The 23,884-nt window shown below is 37.2% G+C and overlaps 1 protein-coding gene across 18 annotated transcripts in view; it reads left to right on the forward strand.

The window, feature by feature from the left end:
* The window catches only part of pde1cb (phosphodiesterase 1C, calmodulin-dependent b), a 211,398-nt gene that overhangs the window by 8,785 nt on the left and 178,729 nt on the right, over positions 1-23,884 (forward strand). For 9 of the 18 annotated variants that reach the window (XM_051866002.1, XM_051865956.1, XM_051866027.1 and 6 more), the window contains exons 2-3: positions 14,892-14,942; positions 19,015-19,186. The exons of 1 other annotated variant lie outside the window; for it this stretch is intronic. In XM_051866002.1, the coding sequence (XP_051721962.1) occupies positions 14,892-14,942; positions 19,015-19,186 (223 nt within the window). Of the gene's footprint in view, positions 1-5,539; positions 5,929-14,891; positions 14,943-19,014; positions 19,187-23,884 lie in introns of those variants that run through there. 8 more of the 18 variants (XM_051865962.1, XM_051866018.1, XM_051866066.1 and 5 more) reach the window with 7 other exon arrangements.

A 23,884-nucleotide genomic window follows, 5' to 3' on the forward strand; every position in this document is an offset into this window, starting at 1 on the left:
AACACCCTGGGGAAACTGGGTCGGCGATGCTTAAAAACGGTCTGACGTTGCCCGATAGGCCGATCGTCGGCTTGGTGTGTCCCGGGCTTAAAGGTGGGATAAGTAGATGTTCAAAAATCGCAGTTGGACATTGTTGATATTTGAAACCAACCCAAACAAACCCACCCCTCTCTTCATTGCTCTGCCTCCAAAACTCACTCTCCAATCCTATCCCTGCTCTATGTCGGTCTCAAACCCCGGCCCGACCGCTGTTCTCAGGCCTTCCCGCTTAGCTCTCTCCAGCGCTGAAAAGCTTTTCTAATATAAACCGGGTCCTAAAGCACTTGCCCAGTCATAAACCTTCATTCCAGTGATATTCTTTTGAGCTCTTTTGTTTTGTGTCTCATCTCTCCTCCTGCAGTTTTTCTTCAAATCTTCCGCTTGCTTGTTCTGTCTCCTCGACCGTCATACGCCCCTCCTAATGCTGATTGGTTACAAGTCTGTTGTTGGTGTCGGCCCGACTAACTTCCAAACAGTGCTTAGAGGCTGCGGAATTTAGCCTCTTTATTAGAGCGCCCAACTCCCAAACCGGAGACCACGGTTCGAATCCCACTCGGAGTGGGTCAGTAGAACCAGTTACATTTGGTACCGTGACCCAGATGGGAGTGAGGTTTAGGGGGGTGAGTGTAACTGTCGTAGGCCAGTAAGAGCTGTGTGTGTAAACCTTACTCCCCTGATCTTTTTAGCCACTTGTTAGAGCGCCCGACTACCACGACGGAGACCATGGTTCGCGTCACGCTCGGAGCGGGTCGAGTAGGACATACGCAGTAAGAACAAATATAAACCAAAGAAATAAATTCCAGCAGTAAATGACTGAAATAAGGGTCTTACAATGACTTTTGTAGGTCTAAAAAGCACACTTTTCAAATTTCCTCATATATCCATGTTTTCCAAGACCACACCTGGTTCATAAATAACAATGACAGTTGCTGAGAGCATGAATTAAAATGAGAAATGTCAGCTTACATTTTTATTTTATTTTTTAGCTATTTTAGCATATTTTTACACTTTTGTCTAATTTCACCCTGTGGCCCTCTTGGACAAGACCAACTGGTTTATAGATCAGCGTTTCTCCAACTGTTTTTGTTTTATATATATATATATATATATATATATATATATATATATATATATATGTATATGTGTGTGTATGTATATGTGTATATATATATATATATATACTCCATTAGACCCACCAGTAAGGCTCAAGATTTAGTATATTTTAGCATACATTGTTTTTATTACACTATGGGAGTCAAACATTGAATATGAAGCAGACAGATGAAGTGTGTCTCATTCAGCTCCCTAATTCTGTAGTGCACTACAAAGAGTTGGATATTTCTAGGGTTGTCACATTCATTAAATCATGATGTTGCTGATAAATATCATGTCAAAGAAAATCAGTAACACGTCCCTCAGGGTTCCTCATTCCTGCTTCTAGAGATCCACTTTCCTGTAGAGTTCAGCTGTTTCAGCGAATCAAGACCCTTGCTCATGGCTGATTCATGTTCAGTGATTCACAGCATATGGAGCAGAATGAGACCTACAAAGAGGGTTGACTCTAATTATGATTTAGGCAGCAATTTTGTCAAAATACAAATGTGTCGGTGTAATATTTTCAAATAATCTTTATTCATCTTATTGCAGTTTGCTATCCTATAGGATTTTCCTGAATCGAAAACTAATCAGGCTGCAAACAAATCCCGTTTAATGATAGTAGTATCCATCTGTAAAAGAACATTTGATGGTTGTAATTAACAGCGCATTTCCGCTCTGTTCGTGACATCACCGACCTCAGCATCCTCGCGCGAGGGGAATCACAGAGGGCACGCGCAGTGTGTCTCCACGGCAACAGGCGCGGGAACAGCTTGTTCCGGCGAGCTCGCGCTGTCTCTGATCGTTCTGTTCAGATTGATGTTCACATTAATGGACTAATAGTGTACATGTACTGATTATGTATCATAAGCAGCAGAAAGAAGCAGAGAGGTGCTAGTGTGTCAATATTTGTCGACTGACGACAAGCCACAATTATCCATAATTAAGGGCGTTGTCGACCTCTTGTGGTCAGATGAGGAAACTGCAAAAGAAACCCAAGTACACTTCAATGTATTGACATATATTGTTCCAGTTATAAGCAATATTGTTGTAGGTGAAAATACAATGTTAAATGAAATTGACAAAGTGCAAACTAACCATACAGTCATTCATAGATCAGATCTCCCCCCACTCAATATATATTAGAAATTATCAAATTATCTTGATGCAAAACCAATGAGAGCCTCTAAACCAAAGAACAATGCAATAACCTTTTATTTTTACTATTATATTTTTTATTTAGCAAATAATTTGACCACAGAAATGAACTAAAAAGGTTTGAATCACAGATAGATATGTTATGTTAACCATAAGCTAATGAGTTATTGGGTTAGCCTGCTGGGTAACAGAGATGCTTGATGTATTGGCTGAAATTGGATATTTAACTGCTTATTTTCAGATTCAGATTACTTTTTACACTTCTTAAAGTTAATATTCAACAATATTATTGATTTGACTGCACTGACACTATTGGATGAGAACTGAACTGAGCTGGACGATGACTTCGCTGTTTTCTGCAGAACTGCTTTATAAATGAAATTAATTAATTTAATAAGTGATGATCTTTACAACAGAACTGAATCAACACTGAACTGACTTCAGCTCAACAATGACACAGTAGCATTTTCTTTTAAAGTTGCTGTACAGCCGAAATGAACTCTGTTTGTAAACAGTTACAGTAGATTATATATGTCTCCTCAGAGCCGTGTGACAATGAACATGAGCTCCAGCTTTTGTCCAGTTTGTTGCATTACATTAACCTCTGGATCTCTTTAATGCAGTGGGAAAAAGCCTTGGTTGGTTGCCTAGTGACCAGCATTCACAATAGAGACATCATATACATGAGCTGACCTTACACACAAGCACACAAACAACCACAGTACTTCTGTAATGACTGGAAGCTCATTAAAGCTCTTTGAGGAAATACCAGATGACGTTTACTTGCCACTATAAGAATCTCAGTTACTAAACAGAGAATGTTAGCACACCTAATCTACAAGCATCTTCATATTCATTCATTAAAGCTATGAATAATATCTTATTTTGCATTGAGAAGGTGGAAAATGTCACCGTTTCCCACATGTGTGTCTCTCTCATGAAATGGTAGAAGCGAATTCATACTCTCCACTGTTTTTTTTTTTTTTTTTTTGGTGGGTGGTGTTGCATGCTGGTTAAAGTTCAGAGGGTTCAGTGGTAACTGCAAGTTAGATGTGTCAAGATAGCATTGAGTGAGACACTTACTGACCCTAAAATGCCCTGGGGGATGGAAAAAGTTAAGGAAATAAATTCTACCAGGACTATTCTATTCTATTCTATTCTACAGCATGTATACATTACCATTCAAAATTTTAAAAGAAGTCTCTTATGCTCACCAAGGCTGCGTTTAATAAAAAATGCAGTAAAACAGTATATTGTGAAATATTATTACAATTTTAAATAGCTTTTTTACAATATTTTAATATAATATTTTTATAATTTATTCCTGTGATGCAAAGCTGAAGCTATAGTCGTTCAGTATAACCAAAAGTGTCATTCGGTAAAACCAAAATTTTGGTTAAACCAAATGACTATTTTGGTGACAAATTTTGTTCATCTTGTAATAAATGACAAAAGCAGTGTTAATTGATTATAAAAACCACATAATCTCATTGTTAACACTTAATAAAACTTAAAAATGAATTATGTCTCCATTATATTTTTTGACACTTATAAAAACCTTATTCGCCAATGACCCATTTAAAAATGTATGTGTATGTATACAGCACCTGTCAAAAGTTAGGAAACATTACAATTTCTTTAGCACCAAGATATTTAATCAAAAATACAGTAAAATTACAATAATATATATTACAATAAAATATATTAAAACAGCTATTTTAAATAGTAATAATATTTCAATATTTCATATTGTGAAATATTATTTCAATTTAAAATAATTTTCTATTTTAATAAATATAACAATATAATTTATTCCTGTGATCAAAGCTGAATTTTCAGCATCATTACTCCAGACTTCAGTGTCACATGATCCTTCAGAAATCATTCTGATATGCTGATTTGCTGCTCAAGAAACATTTATGATTATTATCAATGTTGAAAACATTGAAAAACACTGAAAAACAATTATTTTGCTGCTTAACATTTTTCTGAAAACAATACCATTCAAACTTTGTGGTAGGATAAAAAAGAAGAGAAATTAATACTTTTATTCATCAAGGATGCATTAAATTGATCAAAAGTGACAGTATAGGTATTTATAATGTTACAAAAGATTTCTATTTAATAAATGTTTTAATAAATATAATAAATGCAAATAAATACTGTTCATTGAACTTTCTATTCATCAAAGAATCCTGAAAAAGTATCACTATTTCCACAAAAATATGAAGCAGCACAACTTTTTTCAACATTGATAATAATCATAAATGTTTCTTGAGCACCAAATCAGCATATTAGAATGATTTCTGAAGGATCATGTGACACTGAAGACTGGAGTAATGATGTTGAAAATACAGCTTTGATCACAGCAATAAATTACATTTTAAAATATATTGAAATAGAAAACAGTTATTTTAAATTGTAATAATATTTCACAATATTACTGTTTTTACTGTATTTTTGATTAATGCAGACTTGTGAGCAGAAGAGACTTCTTTCAAAAACACACACACATATATATATATATATATATATATATATGTATATGCCTATAATATATCAATTTAATTTATAAGTATATAAACATAAAATTTTATGTTTGCCATTTTTGATATAATATTGTATTATGTAATTATAGTCATTGTCAATTTACTGTAATATACTGCAAGTATTTTTATATACCTAATATAATTTTTACCATTTAAGATAATGTACAGTTAACCAATTAACAGGTTTGTATTGTATGATTGTTTAATTGTTTTTTTATTATTATCATTAATTAATCTGTGACTTGGAGCTGGTGAAGGAGCTTTCAGATTGTCTTCTGCTCTGTAATCATTCACTCAGACGTGAGACAGTCACATATTAACCCGTCACTGAATCCTCCGGGGTTTGAGGCCACCCAACCCACTGTATTTACAGAGAGACAAAAAGATCAAAGCTCCTAAACTCTAGCTATTATTTCAGCACAATAGCGGCATCTCAGCCTCCACTTGTCTATTCGTCTCAATAGTTTTCTATCTTTAAAAAAAGACATTCTTTGAATAGAAATGAATGATTCATGCTTTACAAAAATACATAACATAAACCTCACGGCCTTGGCCCAGCTAGACACATTTCTGGGAGTGTGTTCAATAAATCTGCAGCAATTCCAAATAGGTTTGATTCCATTTCGATGATAAAATCACACGCACACATACGCAAGGAAAAGGAAGCGGCTTTTTTTTTCCCTTCGAATGTGCATCGCAGAACATCGAACAGACACAGAGTTGTAGTGCAGATGAGAGGGGCAGAGAGTGTTATGTTATGCATTGGTACACTAAGTGCTCTGTTGAGAGGGGACTCACATTCAGCCAGAGAGACAATAATGAGACACTGAGAGCGACAGAGGACGAGAATGATAGAAAAAGAGAAAATAGTGTCTCCCCTCTGAGAGCAGGTCAGGATAGAGAGATCTGAGAGACAAAAGAACCAAACGACTCGCACAAAACTTAGGAATTTACTCAACAAGAGCTCCGAATCGGAGAGAGAGCTCACAAAATACAGAAAACATGTCAGAAACGGACTCCAGGAAAAAGGGCTTCACCAAAGGCAGAAGTGCCACTTTCAGCATCGATGGATTCAGCTTCACCATTGGTAAGAAACTGTGAATTAAATCAGATGTAGTGTGAAAGAGATGGCAGAATAAGGATTTATTTGGACATTCCCTTCTTTACTTTCTGAAATCACGACTGCAGTCTCAGCAATTGTACAGTACAGTGATTTGTTTGGCGCTCCAGGAATCGCTCTTGATTAGACGTTACAGTCCTTATACAAACAGATCTGTTGATTTCAGGATGTGATGTGAGAGTGTCTGATTTCTGAAAAGACCCTTTCAGGTGAACACAACTCCAGGGTGCCATAGCAACCAGAGTAAAATGCACCTGACCACACACATGTACGCACACACAATACACAATCAAACACGTACACAAGCCTACTCAGAGGAAAAACTATATTGTTCTTGCATGGCATATGAAATTTAATGAGCTCTTATTTAATCGGTTTTATCGATGTGTCTTCTGCAGTTCCTTTGGAGAAATACAAACGGACAGTTGTTGATTTACAGTAAGAGTGCAGAGCAATACAATAAATGGATTTACATGTGAATTGTGTAACTCATGTAATTTCCACCTTAATTTGTTTTTATTTATTTTATTTTTAGTCATTTTAGTGCTTCAACTTATTTCAGTTACACTGTAAAAAATTATTTTCAACATTTTTTCTTTTGTCAAATCAACTTCAATAATTAATGTGGTTCAGATAACATAATATTTTGAGTTTCTGTTGATTAAATCAATCGCCTTCATTGTATTAACTCAAATTTTTAATTTCAATGAACTCAAAATTTAACAGGTAACATACTTTAAGTTAAACCAACAATTCTTTTTTTACAGTGTTGCCAGTTTTTCAATTTTAAGTTTATTTCAATTTTTATTTTTTTATTTATTTATTTCAGCTTTATTTTAATACAGCTGACTTTTTATTAAAGACTTTGGAGCACAGTTTAAAATGTTACTGCAATCTTTTTACAAGAGATGTGAGATTACTGGAGTTTCAGTGGAAAACTGAAATGCAGCAGGAGTCTCAATTTGTTCTCCATTTAATCTCATTGCTGTCTGAGAAAGAGCCGAGATATTAAAGAACAGTCTAACAGATAATAATTAAAGAAAAATATTGATCCATCATCTTTTATGGGCTGCGCCCAAAAGCTTAAAAATGCTGCCTTCGGAGGAAGCATTCCAAGGAAGGCATCAAGGCAAATCCAAATCTAATGTTAGCCTAATGTTAGTCAGTTTTTGAAGGAAGCATAGATGTATCCTTTGCTGCCTTTGATATCCCACAATCCTGTGCTTTCCATTCTGTGTCAGTTGAGCTAAAAAATGGAGATAGTGTCTGAAAAAGTTGCAGTTGGTGGTCAGTTTGAGTATAAATCATAGACTGTAAAAAAATATGGACGTCGTGTCCGTGACGTCACCCGTAGATTTCTGAAGAGCATTTTTGAAGCGAAAATGAGGCAGCTGCCATCTTAGCAGCGCGTCACTGCATGTCACTCCTGGATAACTGAAAATGGGCAAAGAGGCGGGACGTGGTTGGAACTGAGGTGCCTGGTTGCTTAGCGTGACGTAATCATGTTAGCAGGCAAAGGAGCTATCTAACTATCTTAGACACTATCTAAAATAATAATATTCCAATGATATAACTTGTTATCTTTATTAGTTAATAATGATAAAGTTATATTATTAGAAAGTTCTAAAGATTTACTGTCAATCTACGGTGTCTTTTTTACGATATAGATGTTCCAGCACCAGTAATTGTAATTTGTGTCGGGTTTGCACATGACAACACGAAAAATCAAACAGGACTTCATACCTTTGTAATGAAATAGCGATCGCGAGATGAATCCAATCTGTGGCACTTGGGTAAAATGTCGACGAGTCTCCATTGAAAAACAAAAAACAGTACTTTTTGTCCACAAAAGCATAATTCCATGAAATATTGATTATATTATCCATTGTTTGCATCACATTTCTGAATGATCTGCTCTCCATCATTGTTCTTCAAGAAATTATGCAACCTGAGCAGCGTTCATGTTGTAAAACTGTATATGATCTGTAAACTGTATATGAAACTGTATATGAAACAAATGAGCCCGCGTCCAAAGTATAATTTTTCAAAATGCAGCAGTTTTAGTTATAATGTCCAAGCAGTGCTGTCGGAGTTTTATATCCTCTAGGCATTTTCATTGTAGTAAATCTCACAAACAAAACTTTTAGCCAATGCCAAGACGATCCAACAGCGTGTGTTCTGTTTTTCTTCCGCATGCGTGCACATCTACACAGACGCACATCTGTCTCGACCATTAACGCAGCAAGCCATATTATTTTATAATTGTATAAAATAATCCTGAAAAAAGCACAAACAGGGCAGAGATGCCAAGTTCAGCGGCTAGAATTAGCTGAGATTAAGTGATTGCTCACAGACAGCAGCGCAATTAACCTATCACTCAAGTGACCACGCCCTTAATTATGCAGAACTTTAAGGCTTAATATAATTTAAACGGATGAGTTATAAAAAAATTCACCCCCCTCAGAGTTGGCATGAAGGGCAAAATTAGCAGTATAGACCAAAACCACAATTTGTACCAGCTGTAAACATGTTTTTTTTTCTGCTGTAAAGTTGGCCATTTTAGCATGGGGGTCAATGAGATTCTGTTCTCTTTTGGAGCCTGTCCCTAGAGGCCAGTCGATGAATTGCAGTTTAAGTCACTTTCGTATTGGCTTTAAGAGAAACTGGGGGAGGTTGGTGTAAATGTACATTTCTGACCAACGTTTTCCACTTCTGATGTTATTTCTAGAGAGAGATTACTATTGTAGTAATTAAATATTCACTCAGTTATCACCAAAGCTCTCTCTGTTTTGCTGCACATCATTAAACTGTTACACTGCCTCAGAAGTCTGACCGGATTCAGTTTCATGAGGTACCTTTGTGCAAAAACGTAGCCTGCAAAGTCATTGCCTGATAAGACAGTGAGGCAACAAGTCAGCTGTCTACGTTTTCAGACACAGCCATAGAGTGCAACAGTCGGGTTCCAGATGTAAAAACTCTATTCATTTTCCCCATAGGGAAATTGATTTTTAATGATAGCTTATAAACCTTTAAAGACAGACTACTGTGGGCTGCAAGGTTGTTAATCCATGGAAATACTTATTTATTTCAGCCTATTTTTAAAATAACCATGTTTAACAGTGGAATTCCTGGTGGAAAAACTACATTATCCATGATGCTGTAAAAATTCCACCAATCAGAGAGTCGAAAAAAGCAACACACACACACTAAAATAGCTCTTTAGCTCCGCCCACTCACATGAAGCACCGCAGATGACGCAGTCGAGTCGATCTCTCTACGCTCTCAAAATACTTAAATGTTTGTATATATATATATATGCATATTTTGCAATGAACTTAAAATATATTGTTTTAACATATACAATCAACATTTGTAAATGAGAAGTTGTATATTTAACCATTGTTTTTTAATTCAATTATGCTTCATGGGATTGCAGTTCTTTCCCTCACCAAAGCCGTTACGTACACAGTCTTGTACCTTTTTACCTGATTTTCAAAAACTTTTTGGGTTCAAATCAACGTTTGTAATGTTGTGATTCACCTCGTAGCTGATTTGCTTGGTTCATGGCTTATAGCGGTTTAACAAAGACTTTTTTTGAAAACCCTATGGGAGAAATGAATGGAAAAAATACTTCCGGAACCAGCGATGTTGAAAAAGGGGGCAGGCACTGTTGCATTCTATAGAGTGCATTAGTCCCCGGCCACTTTTTCAGAAGAGCTGGTTCCGGAAGTATTATTTTGGAGATCTTTGCTCGCTGCAGCTCTCTGATTGGTGGAATTTTCTGTACAGCGTCATGGGTAATGTAGTTTTTCACCAAGAATTCCGGTATTAAACATGATTATTTTAAAAATAAGTTGAATTAACGCAAACAGATGGCTTCAATAAAAGCATATACAATCGAATAACACCCTCGGAACTCACAACAGGTCTGTCTGTAAAGGTTTATCAGTTATTGTTAAAAGACAATTTCACTATGGAGAAAATGAATGTTTTAACTTCTGGAACACGACTGTTGCACTCTATTACACAGCATATTAGAATACTCAATTCTGATTGGTCAGATATTTTGGTATGATAATTGCCCATTGACCCACGCAACTGTTTTCCAGCATAGATGCGCTAGTTTCATGTCTTTCTTCTCACAAAATAACATTATTTCAGCCTAAATCAGTATTTCATGTCCATGAGCTGCTCATTATCTCAAAATAAACGCGTCACGTCTTGGTCCTGATCACCTTGTCGGGATCTATTTTGAGATAATGAACGTCAGACTGTACATTTGTTCCATACTCAGACACACCGTCCTGTTTATCAGCCGTTTGTTTCGGAGAAACACCCACCCACATGGGAGGACAGCGGTTAGAGGGAGACTTACAGGAAAGGTGTTATGATGGAAACATCAGAGGTGTGAGATGTTTTTTTTAGTGTCTGTCCTGATGCATTTATAGAAGGACATTTAAAAAAAGCTCCTTGCTTGCAAAACTGTATATTTGTAGGGATAGTTCACCCAAAAATGAAAATTCTGTCATCATTTACTCACCCTCAAGTTGTTCCAAACCTGTATGAGTTTCTTTTTTCTGCTGAACACAAAAGAAGATATTTTGAAGAATGTCTGTAACCAAACAGTTGATGGGCCCCATTGACTTACATAGTATTTTTTTCTCCATTAACTGTTTGTTTACCAATATTCTTCAAAATATCTTCTTTTGTGTTCAGCAGAAGAAAGAAATTCATGCAGGCTTGGAACAACTTGAGGGTGAGTAAATGATAACAGAATTTTCATTTTTTGGTGAACTACTGTATCCCTTTAACTATTACACTTTAATACTGTAGATAAACTAGCCAACAAGCTGAGCATCGCACAAAAACGCAGCAGGGAATCTTATATCAACATTTCATCATAACACTCCGTAGCATTTTCAAACATCTGCCTGTTGTCATGGTTACACAGCCCAGCAATCAATTCCTCAGTGTGCTTTAAGCTCATTTTGTGTGTCGTGTTGTCAATCAGGTCCAGTGGAGCATGATGACTAGCCGCTGTTAACTTAATGATGATTGGCTAAAGCAACATGACTACTTCCTCTCCGCCCTCAGTGTCACTCTGTGGGCTTTTAATGGTTTGCCTGCTGGGGAAACATAGCGTGCATGTGTTTTGCTCTACTTAGTTCTCAATACAGAATGTCACGACACTTAATGGGAGTTGTATGGTGCTGTACTTCACTAATGCATATTATGATTTTTCTCAGCTCGAACAATGTATGTACTCAAAATCCAATCTCATTGACCAGTGCATCAGCCAGGCTTGTGTTTGTTTTCCTGACTGTTACTGTTAATGCAATTTACATTACAGAAGCAACTCTCACAGCCCATCTAAAGAATCTCTTGAACTTACCTGTGCACTAGATTTACACCCACATATAATGCACTGAACTGTGTGTTATCTTGTTGGTGTAATAAAAGGATGCAAATGCATACATTACTGGTATTGCTTATACTTATAGGCATTTATTCAAATCACTCACCCCAAGTCTGTGTTATTTTGGTATTATTTATATATTATTATAGTAATTATTAATATTTTGCATTTTTAAATTTTAGTTTAAAGGTTACCTATTATTCAAAATTCACTTTTACGTGGTGTTTAAACATAAATCTGTGTCGGCAGTGTGTGTACACAACCACCCTATAATGGTACAAATCCACCCACTCCTCTTTTTTTTTTAACCACCACAAATCATAAGCAGTGTCTCAGAATAAGCCGTTTGCAGATTGTAGCTTTTGTGATGTCACAGATGCTTAGGCCCCGCCCATGACTGCTGACAGACTTTGCCCTATTAGCATAGACCCCACCCTGAGTGAGCTGTACAGACATAACCGACTGTGTTTATGTGAACTGTGTTTTTGACATAACCTTGTGTGTATTTGACAGTTTAAGCGCAATAAGAAGTGAAAGAGAACTTAGTTTAGTACTCACAGGACGCACCGTCTGACAGCCAGCTTTCTGTGTGTGTGCTTCGGATGTGTGCGCTCAGAAAACTATATATCAGAACTGATATGGCTTTAAAACGCATGCAGATAATAAACTTTCGTGATGATGATGAACTGCATTGTCACATGAGCGCTACCGCGATAGAGATGATAATCAAAAACAAACAGAGGTTTTGGTTTTTGGCAGAGTATCCGAGGCACAAGTTGTACAGGCTCCGCCTTCTTCTGGAAAGCGGGATGGGGAGCAGCAGCTCATTTGCATTTGAAGATACATGCACGAAAACAGCATGCTTTTCCAGTCAAAAATGGGCATTTATAACACGGTATAATAAATGATCTGTGGGGTATTTTGAACTGAAACTTCACAGACTCATTCTGGGGACACTTGAGACTTACAGGTGCATATCAATAAATTAGAATGTCGTGGAAAAGTTCATTTATTTTAGTAATTCAACTCAAATTGTGGAACTCGTGTATTTAATAGATTCAGTGCACACAGAATGAAGTACTTTAAGTCTTTGGTTCTTTTAAATGTGAGCCAAAATCATCACAATTAACAAAAACCCACCAATTCACTATCTCAATAAATTAGAATACTTCATAAGATCAATAAAAAAAAGGATATTTTAAACAGAAATGTCAGACTTCTGAAAAGTATGTTTATTTCTATGCACTCAATACTTGGTTCGGCCTCCTTTTGCATGAATTACTGCATCACTGCGGTGTGGCATGGAGGCAGTCAGCGTGTGGCACTGCTCAGGTGTAATGGAAGCCCAGGTTGCTTTGATAGCAGCCTTCAGGTCATCTGCATTGTTGGGTCTGGTGTCTCTCATCTTCCTCTTGACAATACCCCAAAGATTCGCTATGGGGTTCAGGTCAGGCGAGTTTGCTTGCCAGTCAAGCACAGTAACACCATGGTCATTGAACCAGCTTTTGGTACCTTTGGCAGTGTGGGCAGGTGCCAAATCCTGCTGGAAAATGAAATCAGCATCTCCATAAAGCTTGTCAGCAGAAGGAAGCATGAAGTGCTCTAAAATTTCCTGGTATACGGCTGAGTTGACTGTGGACTTCAGAAAACACAGTGGACCAACACCAGCAGATGACATGGCAGCCCAAATCATGACTGACTATGGAAACTTCACACTGGACTTCAAGCAACATGGTTTCTGTGCCTCTCCACTCTTCCTCCAGACTCTGGGACCTTGATTTCCAAATGAAATGCAAAATTTACTTTCATCTGAAAAGAGGACTTTGGACCACTGAGCAACAGTCCAGTTCTTTTTCTCCTTAGCCCAGGTAAGATGCTTCTGACGTTGTCTTTGGTTCAGAAGTGGCTTTGTACGTGGAACGTGACAGTTGTAGCCCATTTCCTGAAGACGTCTGTGTGCGGTGGCTCTTGATGCACTGACTCCAGCTTCAGTCTACTCCTTTTGAAGCTCTCCTAAGTTCTATATATTTTACTTTGTCTAATAAATCTAGAATATATTTAAGTTTTACTTTTTGAATTAAATTACAGAAAAAATATAAACTTTATCATGATATTCTAATTTATTGAGATGCACCTGTATATTACTTGTAAAAAGGGGGCATAATAGGTCCCTAACTTACCATAATAGGTAAGTTTTAGTAATTTTGTTATGTGCTTTTGTCCTATTTATTAGCTTTTTAAAACTATTTCAATTTAGCTTTAATTAATTAATTCATTTATTTATTTTTAATTTTAGTACTTATTTGCAAAGGCAACTTTTTGTTGCCAGTTTTTAATTTATTATTTAATATTAGTTACTCATCTAATGTTTATATGGGCAATGCTTTACAATAAGGTCACATTAATTATTGCATACTAAAATTAACTAACAATGAATGAGCAATTTGTTACAGTATGTATTAAAAGTTGTTAATGCTAGTTAATAAAAATACAGTTGTTCATTGTTAGTTCATGTTAGCTCAAGTCCATTAAACGATATTAACATATACATCTTCTGAAAATGTTGAAATTAATATTAATATTTAGAAGTATTTGTCATTGTTGGTTAATGTAATCTAATATAGTTAACTAATGTGAACAACTGAAACCTTATTGTATAGTGTTACCTTAATATTTTATTTTATTTTATTTCAGCTTTATTTCAATTATAGAAAATGCTTTTTAATCCAAGTATTAAACTTTGCCTTGCAGCTCATTCTGCAGAGTTCAGCCCACGTATAATGTAAATGATTGAATTTGATTTTTGCCTTGTGGATGATAAAATGACTGAAAAGTCCCTTAACTTGCATAGGAGAAACCCGAGTCACATCTAGAGTCCAAATTATCAGAGAGAGGCTCTTTTGACTTGCAGTAACCTCCTAGAACAACCTAGCAACTGCATAGTAACATGCAAAGGACACCTACAACAACCTAGTATCATGGTGCCGTAAGGAAATGTTGTTTGTTATTATAAATTGAAAAATAATCAATAGAAATGCGCTTCTCTGATTGCGCTTTTCAGTATGCAAGCATCACAAAAGACTTTTTAGAGGAATGTGCTGATTTTTCTCTGCCTTCTTTCTTTGTTCTTGTGCTTTTTTTTATTGCAAGTGACTCACAGTACACTAACAATACCTTGCCAGTCCCCTACTGACCAAGACCCATTCGAAATACTAATGAAAGGCTTATATAACAGCGGCTGAAGTCGTATTAAAGCAGCCTTCCAAGCTTTTCCAGCAGCTTGGTTCATTATATTCACATTATGCAAAAAGACACATTAAAACAGGAGTAAGAAAAAAAGCTTTTTAATGATGTATTTTACTTAGCCTCTGAAAAAGCTTTCGAAATAAGTTTTTAATGTTTTTTTTTTTTTTAGAGATACACATATACATACACACACACACACACACACACACACACACACACACAGAAAATGCCACTGTATTCCTGTGTTTCTCTCTCTTTTTCTCTGTAGTGGCTAATGAGGATGGTGAGACCAACAGCAGGCCACTGGCGAGATTTGCGCGTAAGTATGTGTTTTTAAGAAAGCAACAAATTTGCTCTGCCCTACCTACATTTTTATTTTGTACAAATTCAGCATCTTGTTTCATATTCAATAGGGATTGGCTGAAATGAAGTAGAAGGGACACATTTGCAACTATATTTATTCATATAGCACACGCTTTTATCCTACAAAGTGCTGTCAAAATTCTGCAGAAACACTGCCACTCACAGCATGTCTTTACCACAGGGTTTTCACAGTCATGGAAAACCTGGAAATATCAGGGAATGTTAAAAGTGATTTCCAGGCCTATATAAAGTCTTAAAAACAGCATTCCTAAAAACCCTTATCCAGTAATCACAAATCACAAACGACTGGAAAAGTTATGGTAAAATCATGAAGGTTCATTAGTCAAAAAACCATGGAAATTTTGTTACCAGAGTTGGACCAGTGGTTCTCAACTGGTTTGGCCATGGCACCCACATTTTCCCATGGTCATTAAGCCGTGACCTATATATATATATACATATATATAATACACACACACACACACACACACACACACAGTATATTTCACAAATATGTTGACACACACAAGTACTTAACATACAATAAATTTAGTGAGTTGGTATGTGCCACCAGTCATTGAAATCATGGAAAATAACAAAATAAGTGAAAATAAAGTGGTAGGCCTATTTTGGAGACTACAGTTACTATGGCAAATAAATACACAATACTAACATAAACTGTTAATAAAACATGGATACAAATCCTGATGAAGAGAATGAAAACCATACCTGCATATTTCCCAGCTAACACACGATGTACCAGTTACGTAATTTATTGGTACTTTTTGTTAAGATCAGGAATTATTAATTGACAGCGTAACTATGACATTGCCTGCTCATAATTGCGTGCTGCGAGCACAGTATAAACGTCTGACAAGACAACAGGACAGTTTGTTTTTGTAAAGTGAGAGACTTTTTGTTTCATAGGAAGATACGAAAATAACGTTAGAATAATGACACTGACATACAGCCTGACAACATCTCATCTGACAGCAGATACGAATCAGGACATTAGGTGCGTCCCAATTCGCATACTTACGCACTATTCTATGATGTTTTTAAGTACAAATAGTGCGAATAGTGCGTTCATACAGAAAATTCCAAAAAGAAAAAGTGCACTTTAAATACCTGGATGATGCACTAAATTAACGAAAAAAACGAAATGTGGAATGTTGGACACTTCATGCACTCAGCTGTCACAACTTTAATTACGTTGCGGAGGGGGAGTGGGGATCAGACTCCATAGTTTAATGACAAAATAACCTTATAAAATTCACACACTACATGGATGAGTACATAGTGCATAAGTACATAGTGTATAAGTGCATAGTGTATAATGTGTCATTTGGGACGCAACTAATGTGTTTTTCTCAGGCACTCTTTACTTAAACTGTGTCTGACAGAAGAGTCAACAGCTTTCGTGCACGCCTTTCAAAATAAAAGTTGTTGTTCTTTCTTTAACTACGCACTCCACGACCCGTTGTGCTGAGTAACGTCATTTTTTTCCCACCGTGTCCGATATTAAAATCAGTGCTACAAACTTTGCAAAAGGTGTGGGCATTGTCGATATGGCTTTGAGATATGAAATTAAATTCTTCCATACAGCTGTTGATAAATTTACATGTATATTTTATTTGTTTTTTTCTGCCGGAGCACCACCTGAGTCTTCTCCTCCCATTTCTACCAGCTAGTGATGCTTGATTCAACTTCCCGCGTCTACTACCTGCGCAGATATCAACAGCGCAACTGGGTTGTAGGTTGCCAGGTTAACGCAAAGACTATAGAATAACACAAGACACGTCACTCGTATTGTTTTGAATGGGAGAAAGTGCAATGCACAATATGGCGGTATAAGTCCCGCCTTCTAAATAAGAGCCAATCGCCGATTGGTAAAGTCATCGCGTCACTGCAGCGGTCATTAGAAGCTCTGGTTCCTATAGAAACAGTCAGATGCACGCTTCCTATAGAGACACGCACGCATGCACATTAGCTTGATCCAGCCTGAAAAATACTTTTTTTTTTTTTTTTTTTTTTTTGTTGTCATGATTCGAGTGTTTAGAAACAAAATTTATGAGACAGTTTTTGTCAGATTTCATTGGTGATTTCAAATATGAAATTTAATCAAAAGCTTGGCAAACAGCTTTGGAGAATTTGATGTTTCTCCATTCAAAGAGATAGGAGCTGCACTTGCATGCCCGAGAGGCGTTTCAATAGATGGCCGCCGAGTGAAATGACTTGTCTTAAAGGGACTTTGGTTAAGGTCACAAATGGGTTGAAATTTGTACGATGCGATTGTGTGAGTAAGATGCGTTTCATACAAGATCTGGCAACTGGACAAACTTGGGATGATATATTGTTGTGATTATTCATATAACGATGTTTGGGCCATACAAATTACGTGAGTTTCCCAGGAGAAATAACAAAACGGGAGGGGGGCGGGACATGGGTGTGAAATACCTGAGAATCCTGGGAAAAACGGGAATGTTGACAGGTATGCGACACACGCAAAACAGTCTTGCGACCCACCGGTTGAGAAACACTGCTCTAGACCACATAAACGTGGCTTTGGTTATAGACTTACAAAAGTTGGTCAATAATCTCATCCAGTCTTTATGACCCCACACAGTGGAGTTTCTATGAAACTTGTATGAGACTTTTGTGATCTTATTTTTTTTTTTTTTTAATTTGTGACTTTAGTGCTTTTTGGAAAATTTAAATAAGGTGAAAACTTGATTAAAGGATTAGTTCACTTTCAAATTAAAATGACCCCAAGCTTTACTCACCCTCAAGCTATCCTAAGTGTATATGACTTTCTTCTTTCTGATAAACACAATCGGAGACCTATTAATAAATATCCTGATGCATCCGAACTTTATAATGGCAGTAAGCGTTACTAAATGAGTATGAGCTGAAGAAAGTGTCTCCATCCACATCTATCCATCATAAATGTACTCCACACGGCTCCGGGGGAGTTATGAAGTAAAATATCTAGCTTCCGCCAGACCGCCTTCCGTATTCTACTTACGAAGAAAGTGTAAAACTCTAGCAGCTCAAAAAGCTTACTGACGCTACACTTTCTTTTTAACTTGAATATGGAAGGCGGTCTGGCGGAAGCTAGATATTTTACTTCATAACTCCCCCCAGAGCCGTGTGGAGTTCACAATTACGATGGATGGATATGGATGGAGAAACTTCCTTCAGCTCATACTCGTTTACTGCCATTATAAAGCTCAGATGTGTCAGGATATTTATTAATATTTCTCAGATTGTGTTCATCAGAAGAAAGTCATATACACCTAGGATGGCTTGAGGGTGAGTAAAGATTGAGCTAATTTTCATTTGAAAGTGAACTAATCTTTTAAGTATTTAAAATGAATGCTGCAATAAATTTAGTGTTATGCAGTCTTGGTCTGGGTTTGGTCTTGACTACAATAATGGTCAATGGTTGCTACTATCCAGTCCCCATGTAAAGTGACATGCCCACTTTACATGGGCATGTCACTAGATGGCAGCATCTATTAATAGATGAGTTAATCAGGCTTCGTACTTGATCCTGAGAATCTCAGAGCTTCTCAGAGGTGGCACACAGATTGCATCTGAATGACATTTTGAATACATGATCTCGTGATGGTAATGATGTGCACAGCATTGGTGGGAGCAAATCAATATGATATACCATGAATCAACAACCAGACCATTAAGATCTCTAGAGGAGGCTTTATGAATATTTTCAGTATTCGCATTATGGTGTACTGTTACCACTATATAAAATACAAAAATAGTAAAACTAGTAATAAATAAAACGTTATAATGTAAAAAGAAGAAGAAAAGCAATAAACTGAGGCTAAATGTACCAATAGTAATTGCATTATCAATAGTGTTGTCAGTATCATTGAAGCAAGGTGGATCATAGATTTGTCAGATTTTGGCAGGCAAACACATAATGTGTTGCTTATAGAAAGCAGTTTAAGAATGGGAGGTGTTTCATTGTTTATAAAAGTCTTTACTCTCATTCATCTTGTTTCCAGGCTCAAAGTCTCAGAGTGCACTATGGAACACACTCACAGCTGGGACAGGGAAGAAGGAAAAGGTCAAAGTTCAGAGGGACATTCCAGACGATCCACGCAGATTAGAAGAGATCCTGGCGGATGAGCTTCCCGCTACAGACGTCCCAGAAGCAACAGAAAAAACTGCTGTCAGGTTCATCTCACTCCTTTTTTTTTTTGTAGTTAACAGTTACTTTACAGGTCATGTGATCAGGACGGACTGATCTGGGAACAACAAATTTTTTGTTAGTTGTGTTTCGATTATCAACTTTGTCTCAGAAGTTTCTCCCAAAATGAATGTGGATAGCAGGTGCATTTGTCATTGGAAGAATTTGATGAGAAATGTTTTAGTTCATATTGAGTAGGGCTGGGAGAATAAATCGATTTATCTCGATTTGCGGATCACTTCTGAGATTTTCTGAATGCATCGCAATTCTCTTTTGAATCGATTCTGAGCTTAGTTTTTAACAGCAGATGGCGCTCTAGGCTAGTTTTTAACCGCATGCTCAAATGCTGATGAAGAAGAGGCTTGTGCATTCGGCTATGTAGCCTTCTTGCACCTCAGAATGCTTTTATGAGGCGAGATTAATGTAAACAGCCCACTGCAAACATTCTTGTAATTCGCTTCAACCTTTTTGAACTTTATGAATGATTATTTTATAGAAGGTTCAAGTAGTGTGTGTAAGGAATTGGAAGCAAGCAGAGTACGGCTGTTTCTAAAGCACGCAGTACCATCTGTTGTTAAAAACTAAACTCAGAATCGTTTATGCATTTACCTTTGATGGTACATCTAGATTGCTGGTTCACTGTGTGAAGTGGGAATTGTCTTCTTGTAAGACGTTTGATAAATAGGAAGATTTAGCCTTTAAAGATTTAGATTTTGAAGTCATAGTAGATGAGAACATGGCTGTCATGTTAAGTTAATTACCTGAATTTCTGATGAGGTGAACTTTACTTTGACCGGCAGAGTTCGTTGCTAGGTTTCAGTGCTTACTCTACAGATGGCGTTGTGTCAGAGCATTAGTTGACTAGATTGGGAAGACTTGAGTGCTTTAGCACCACTGAGCATATCATGAGTGCATCAAGCAGACCTGCAATTCCCTGAACATTTTTATGGCTGATATCAAGAATTCTTCTCCTTTTAGGGTGTTTGCAAACTGCACCACCAATAAACCGGCTGTTGTCCACTTGAGAAGGTCTGGGATACATTTAAGTTGTCTCCAGAACAGTTTATAGTTCATAAATTATATTAAATTCAACCTGGCTTAATTTGTAGATATGAAACTCAGTTGAGGACATGCATTTTTCCTTAAAAGGCAAATTATTTTTAATTCCTGCTGAAATTGCTTTCGGCTAGCGTCCTACACTCATTCCTGGAAAATGAATGCATGTTTTATGCTTTCCCCCCCATTTCTTTTGTGTTCCCTATATGGTTTTACTACTAAATCCTAACCTGCACAGAATGGCTGCATGTTAGGTTGTAGTAGTAAAAGCAGGAATGAAAAACTGAAGTAAACATGCGTTCATTCTGTAGTCTTCTCCTGAGGCTTAGCTGTGGTGGTAAACAGCTGCCAAGAATATGCGAAGGAAAGAATATAACCTTATCGTTAAAGTCCCCCTGTAGTCAATCATTTTATCCCTTAAAACTCATCTTTGATCATCAAAATTACATATTTGAATGTTTTTTTTCTGTGAAAAACAAACAAACAAAAAAACTTATTGCCTTAAAATAGCCTGAATGTAACTCTACACCCTTGCATCTTTTAGTATACACGGACCTATGAATATGCTAATTAGCCCCACCTCCATTCACTTGCACAAGCTCAGAGATTCACTCGGTCAACTTACTGAGGTAAATGCTGTATCGCTTTTTACAACGTCGGACACATAATGGTAATTAACATGATTAGCCTTTTGCTTGACTACGTTATCAAATAAGCTAATAATGTGTTGCTAATGTTACACAAACCATGTTCCTGTTCGCCACCTCAGAGTCAGGCAGCTGCCTTCTAAAGCCCTGTGTATACTTCGTTTATTTACCGTACGCTAGTGTACGCGCAGTTGAACGCCACAGCCTTGCAAAGTATAATTTGATTCGTACGCATACACAGGCGTTCGACACATGAGCAATCTCTCACCATGAGTTACAACCCATGTAAACATCTTTGTAGTCTTTCATGCTAGAGTTGTACAAATGAGGGTACTTTCTAACCTCATCGTACAATCTCTCGTCTGTGTAGGCCTCTATCGTCGATGTAACTTGCATGCGTTCCGGTTTGTTCTATTTATGCAGGGTTTCTTCGACTACCTTGTGAATTGATGCCCACATGGCATGGTTGGCACGGTTGCCACCTTGTGGATAAACTAATTCCTGCAAAAAAAATTAAAATGAGCATTTGTGCGACCTGCGCATACAAGTACGCGCAGTTTTAAAAATCTGGCGGTGCACGTACAGTACGCACATACTCTTCTGATGACGAAATTCACTGTACATTGCACGCGTTTGCGTAAAAAGTGAAGTATACTTTGGGCTTAACGAGGGAGAGCAGGTGGGGCAAATAAACCAATAATCAGGTAACAAGAGGGCAGGGCCAAAACTAAAGACTGACAGAAGAGCACATGGCACACAGAAACAAACAAAAGCCAAACAAACATGACAGAAGCCATGTGCTCACACAAACACCCAAAACACATGGTCACACAAGGACAAGACAAACAACATGAGTGTCAGGATTCTGTCACCAAACTAAAAATAAGACCAATCGAGGTGACAGCACCCTGACACCTAAAGAGGCTAATGAATCGGAAGTCTTGCACATGCACAGAAAGTAGCTTACTTCCACGTTGCAAAATAAGGATCAAAACCAACTAAGTAATCAAACCATATCAACGTGTCTGTGGTCGAAAGAGTGCAGTTGGACTATTTCATTTGACAGTCAGTGCTTCAAACAGTGTCCAAACAGTGTCCATTGTAAAGTGCAGTAAACTTTTTTTTTTTTTTTTTCTATTCTAATGGCATTGAACACAGAAGGAAACACCATTTTTAATTTTTGTTGCAGTCAGAGACAGATAATTGAAGATCTTACTTGGTTGATGGATCACCGAAGAGTTTAAATATCGATAGAACTTTTAAACGCTGTTTGACTCTTTTGAGACAATTCAAAAAGTTGTATTTTTGGGTTTTGCCTTTTTATTTGACAGATAGAGCATGAGCGTTAGGGCTCAGCACACTAATGAGTAATTCGATTTAGGTTGGGATAATTAATGGAGGCAGGTGTTGCATGTCACTGAAGAAGAAAGATGCGTGCCACTAGAGAAGAAAGATGTGTTTGAGTGTGAGAGAAATGTGTGTTTTTTGAGTTGTGCATGTTGAGTGAATTGCAGGATTGGGTATGATGTCATGTCATGTGACTAATCATAATTCAGTTTGCTTTTATGTGCTTTTTAATCCTTTAAACATGCAAAAATTGCATGCATGAGTGCAAAAAAGTCTTTACAATACAATACGTCTGCTGACAAAACACTTGAAATTAAATGTCATATCAGAAGAAATATCCCTCATTGACTTGAGCATGTCTTAAATAACTTTTTTAATGACGCTGCTTTAAGTATTTGCTCATTAGAGTGAGTGGCATTTGATTATTTTCATGAAGTATTCATTATGACGCACTCCAATAGAGGGTTGCCGCCCTTAAAATGATTGTCATTAATGGCGTGTTTGTTCCCGAGCCTGTTGTCATAATGTAGTTATGCTCATTAGCGGAATTGTTAGCATAACATGTTGTATTTGGTATCGGAGGTTTAATTGATAAGAGGAATATTGCTCAGACCCATTAGCAAGCACCTGTCTGACTGCCGTCGATATTACAATACCCTGAAATGGGAGAAAAGAACCGCACACATCGAGAAAACAGACTGGCCGTTAGATACATGTGATGTATTAGTAAGGCTGTCGATTTAGCATGCTAATTGGGTACAATTAATTATATTGTTGTTAATTTTAAAGTATTTAATCATGATATGCATGCTAATGTGGCTAAATAATGCTGTTGCAAATGTTTGAAGATCCTCTTCGACTCCAGGAAAGCAAGGAACTATTTTTGCAGTCAATAGTTTTTTTCCCTGCTGACTTCTCTTCTGTTCTTTAGCCTCATTCTGATGAGGTCGTCTTTAAGAGCGTGGCTCAGTCCTGTGTGCTTCTGTCTCACCCCAATCACATAAGATCACATTGTTTGGCGTTGAGGTGGTTTCCATGCAAAAGAGAAAATCAATCAGTCAAAGTATAAGCACAATGCTAACGTTCTAACAATCTTGTTGTGATTTAACTCATGCATGTCACTGTGCTTTAATGTGCAGTCTTATGTCGAGTTCACCCTGCACGATTTTAGGCCTGATTTTCACTCACCAACAGATTTTGCGAAATCGCAGAAAAAAAAATGCCTGAAATCAGAGGCAAATCGGTGCTCGTTCACGCGACTGCCAATCAAGCAGTGTGAATTATCAAAGATCTGATCTGAGAGAATCGACAATGTGTCGCTGATACCTGTGAGATATTTGGCATGCTAAATATCTGGACCTGTCTGCGATTCAACATCCTGCTGTGTGAAATGTGTTCTGACTGAAAATGACATTGGCGATGCCCTATAGCCAATGAGAGAGCAAGATACAGGGCAACGAGAAGTTCGGGGACAAGTTATAGAACCGCGTCTCCCCATCCATTTCGTCCTCCATAATCTTTTTTTCTTTTTCTCCTTTTCACTGCAAATTAGCACACAGACAATTTGGACCACAGGCTTCTTGCGGGCTAACATTTTTAAGAACAATTACAGTCTCGCACGAGAACTCCGGCCTC

The sequence above is a fragment of the Ctenopharyngodon idella genome, chromosome 2, assembly GCF_019924925.1.
Source record: "Ctenopharyngodon idella isolate HZGC_01 chromosome 2, HZGC01, whole genome shotgun sequence".
Classification (NCBI taxonomy): domain Eukaryota; kingdom Metazoa; phylum Chordata; class Actinopteri; order Cypriniformes; family Xenocyprididae; genus Ctenopharyngodon; species Ctenopharyngodon idella.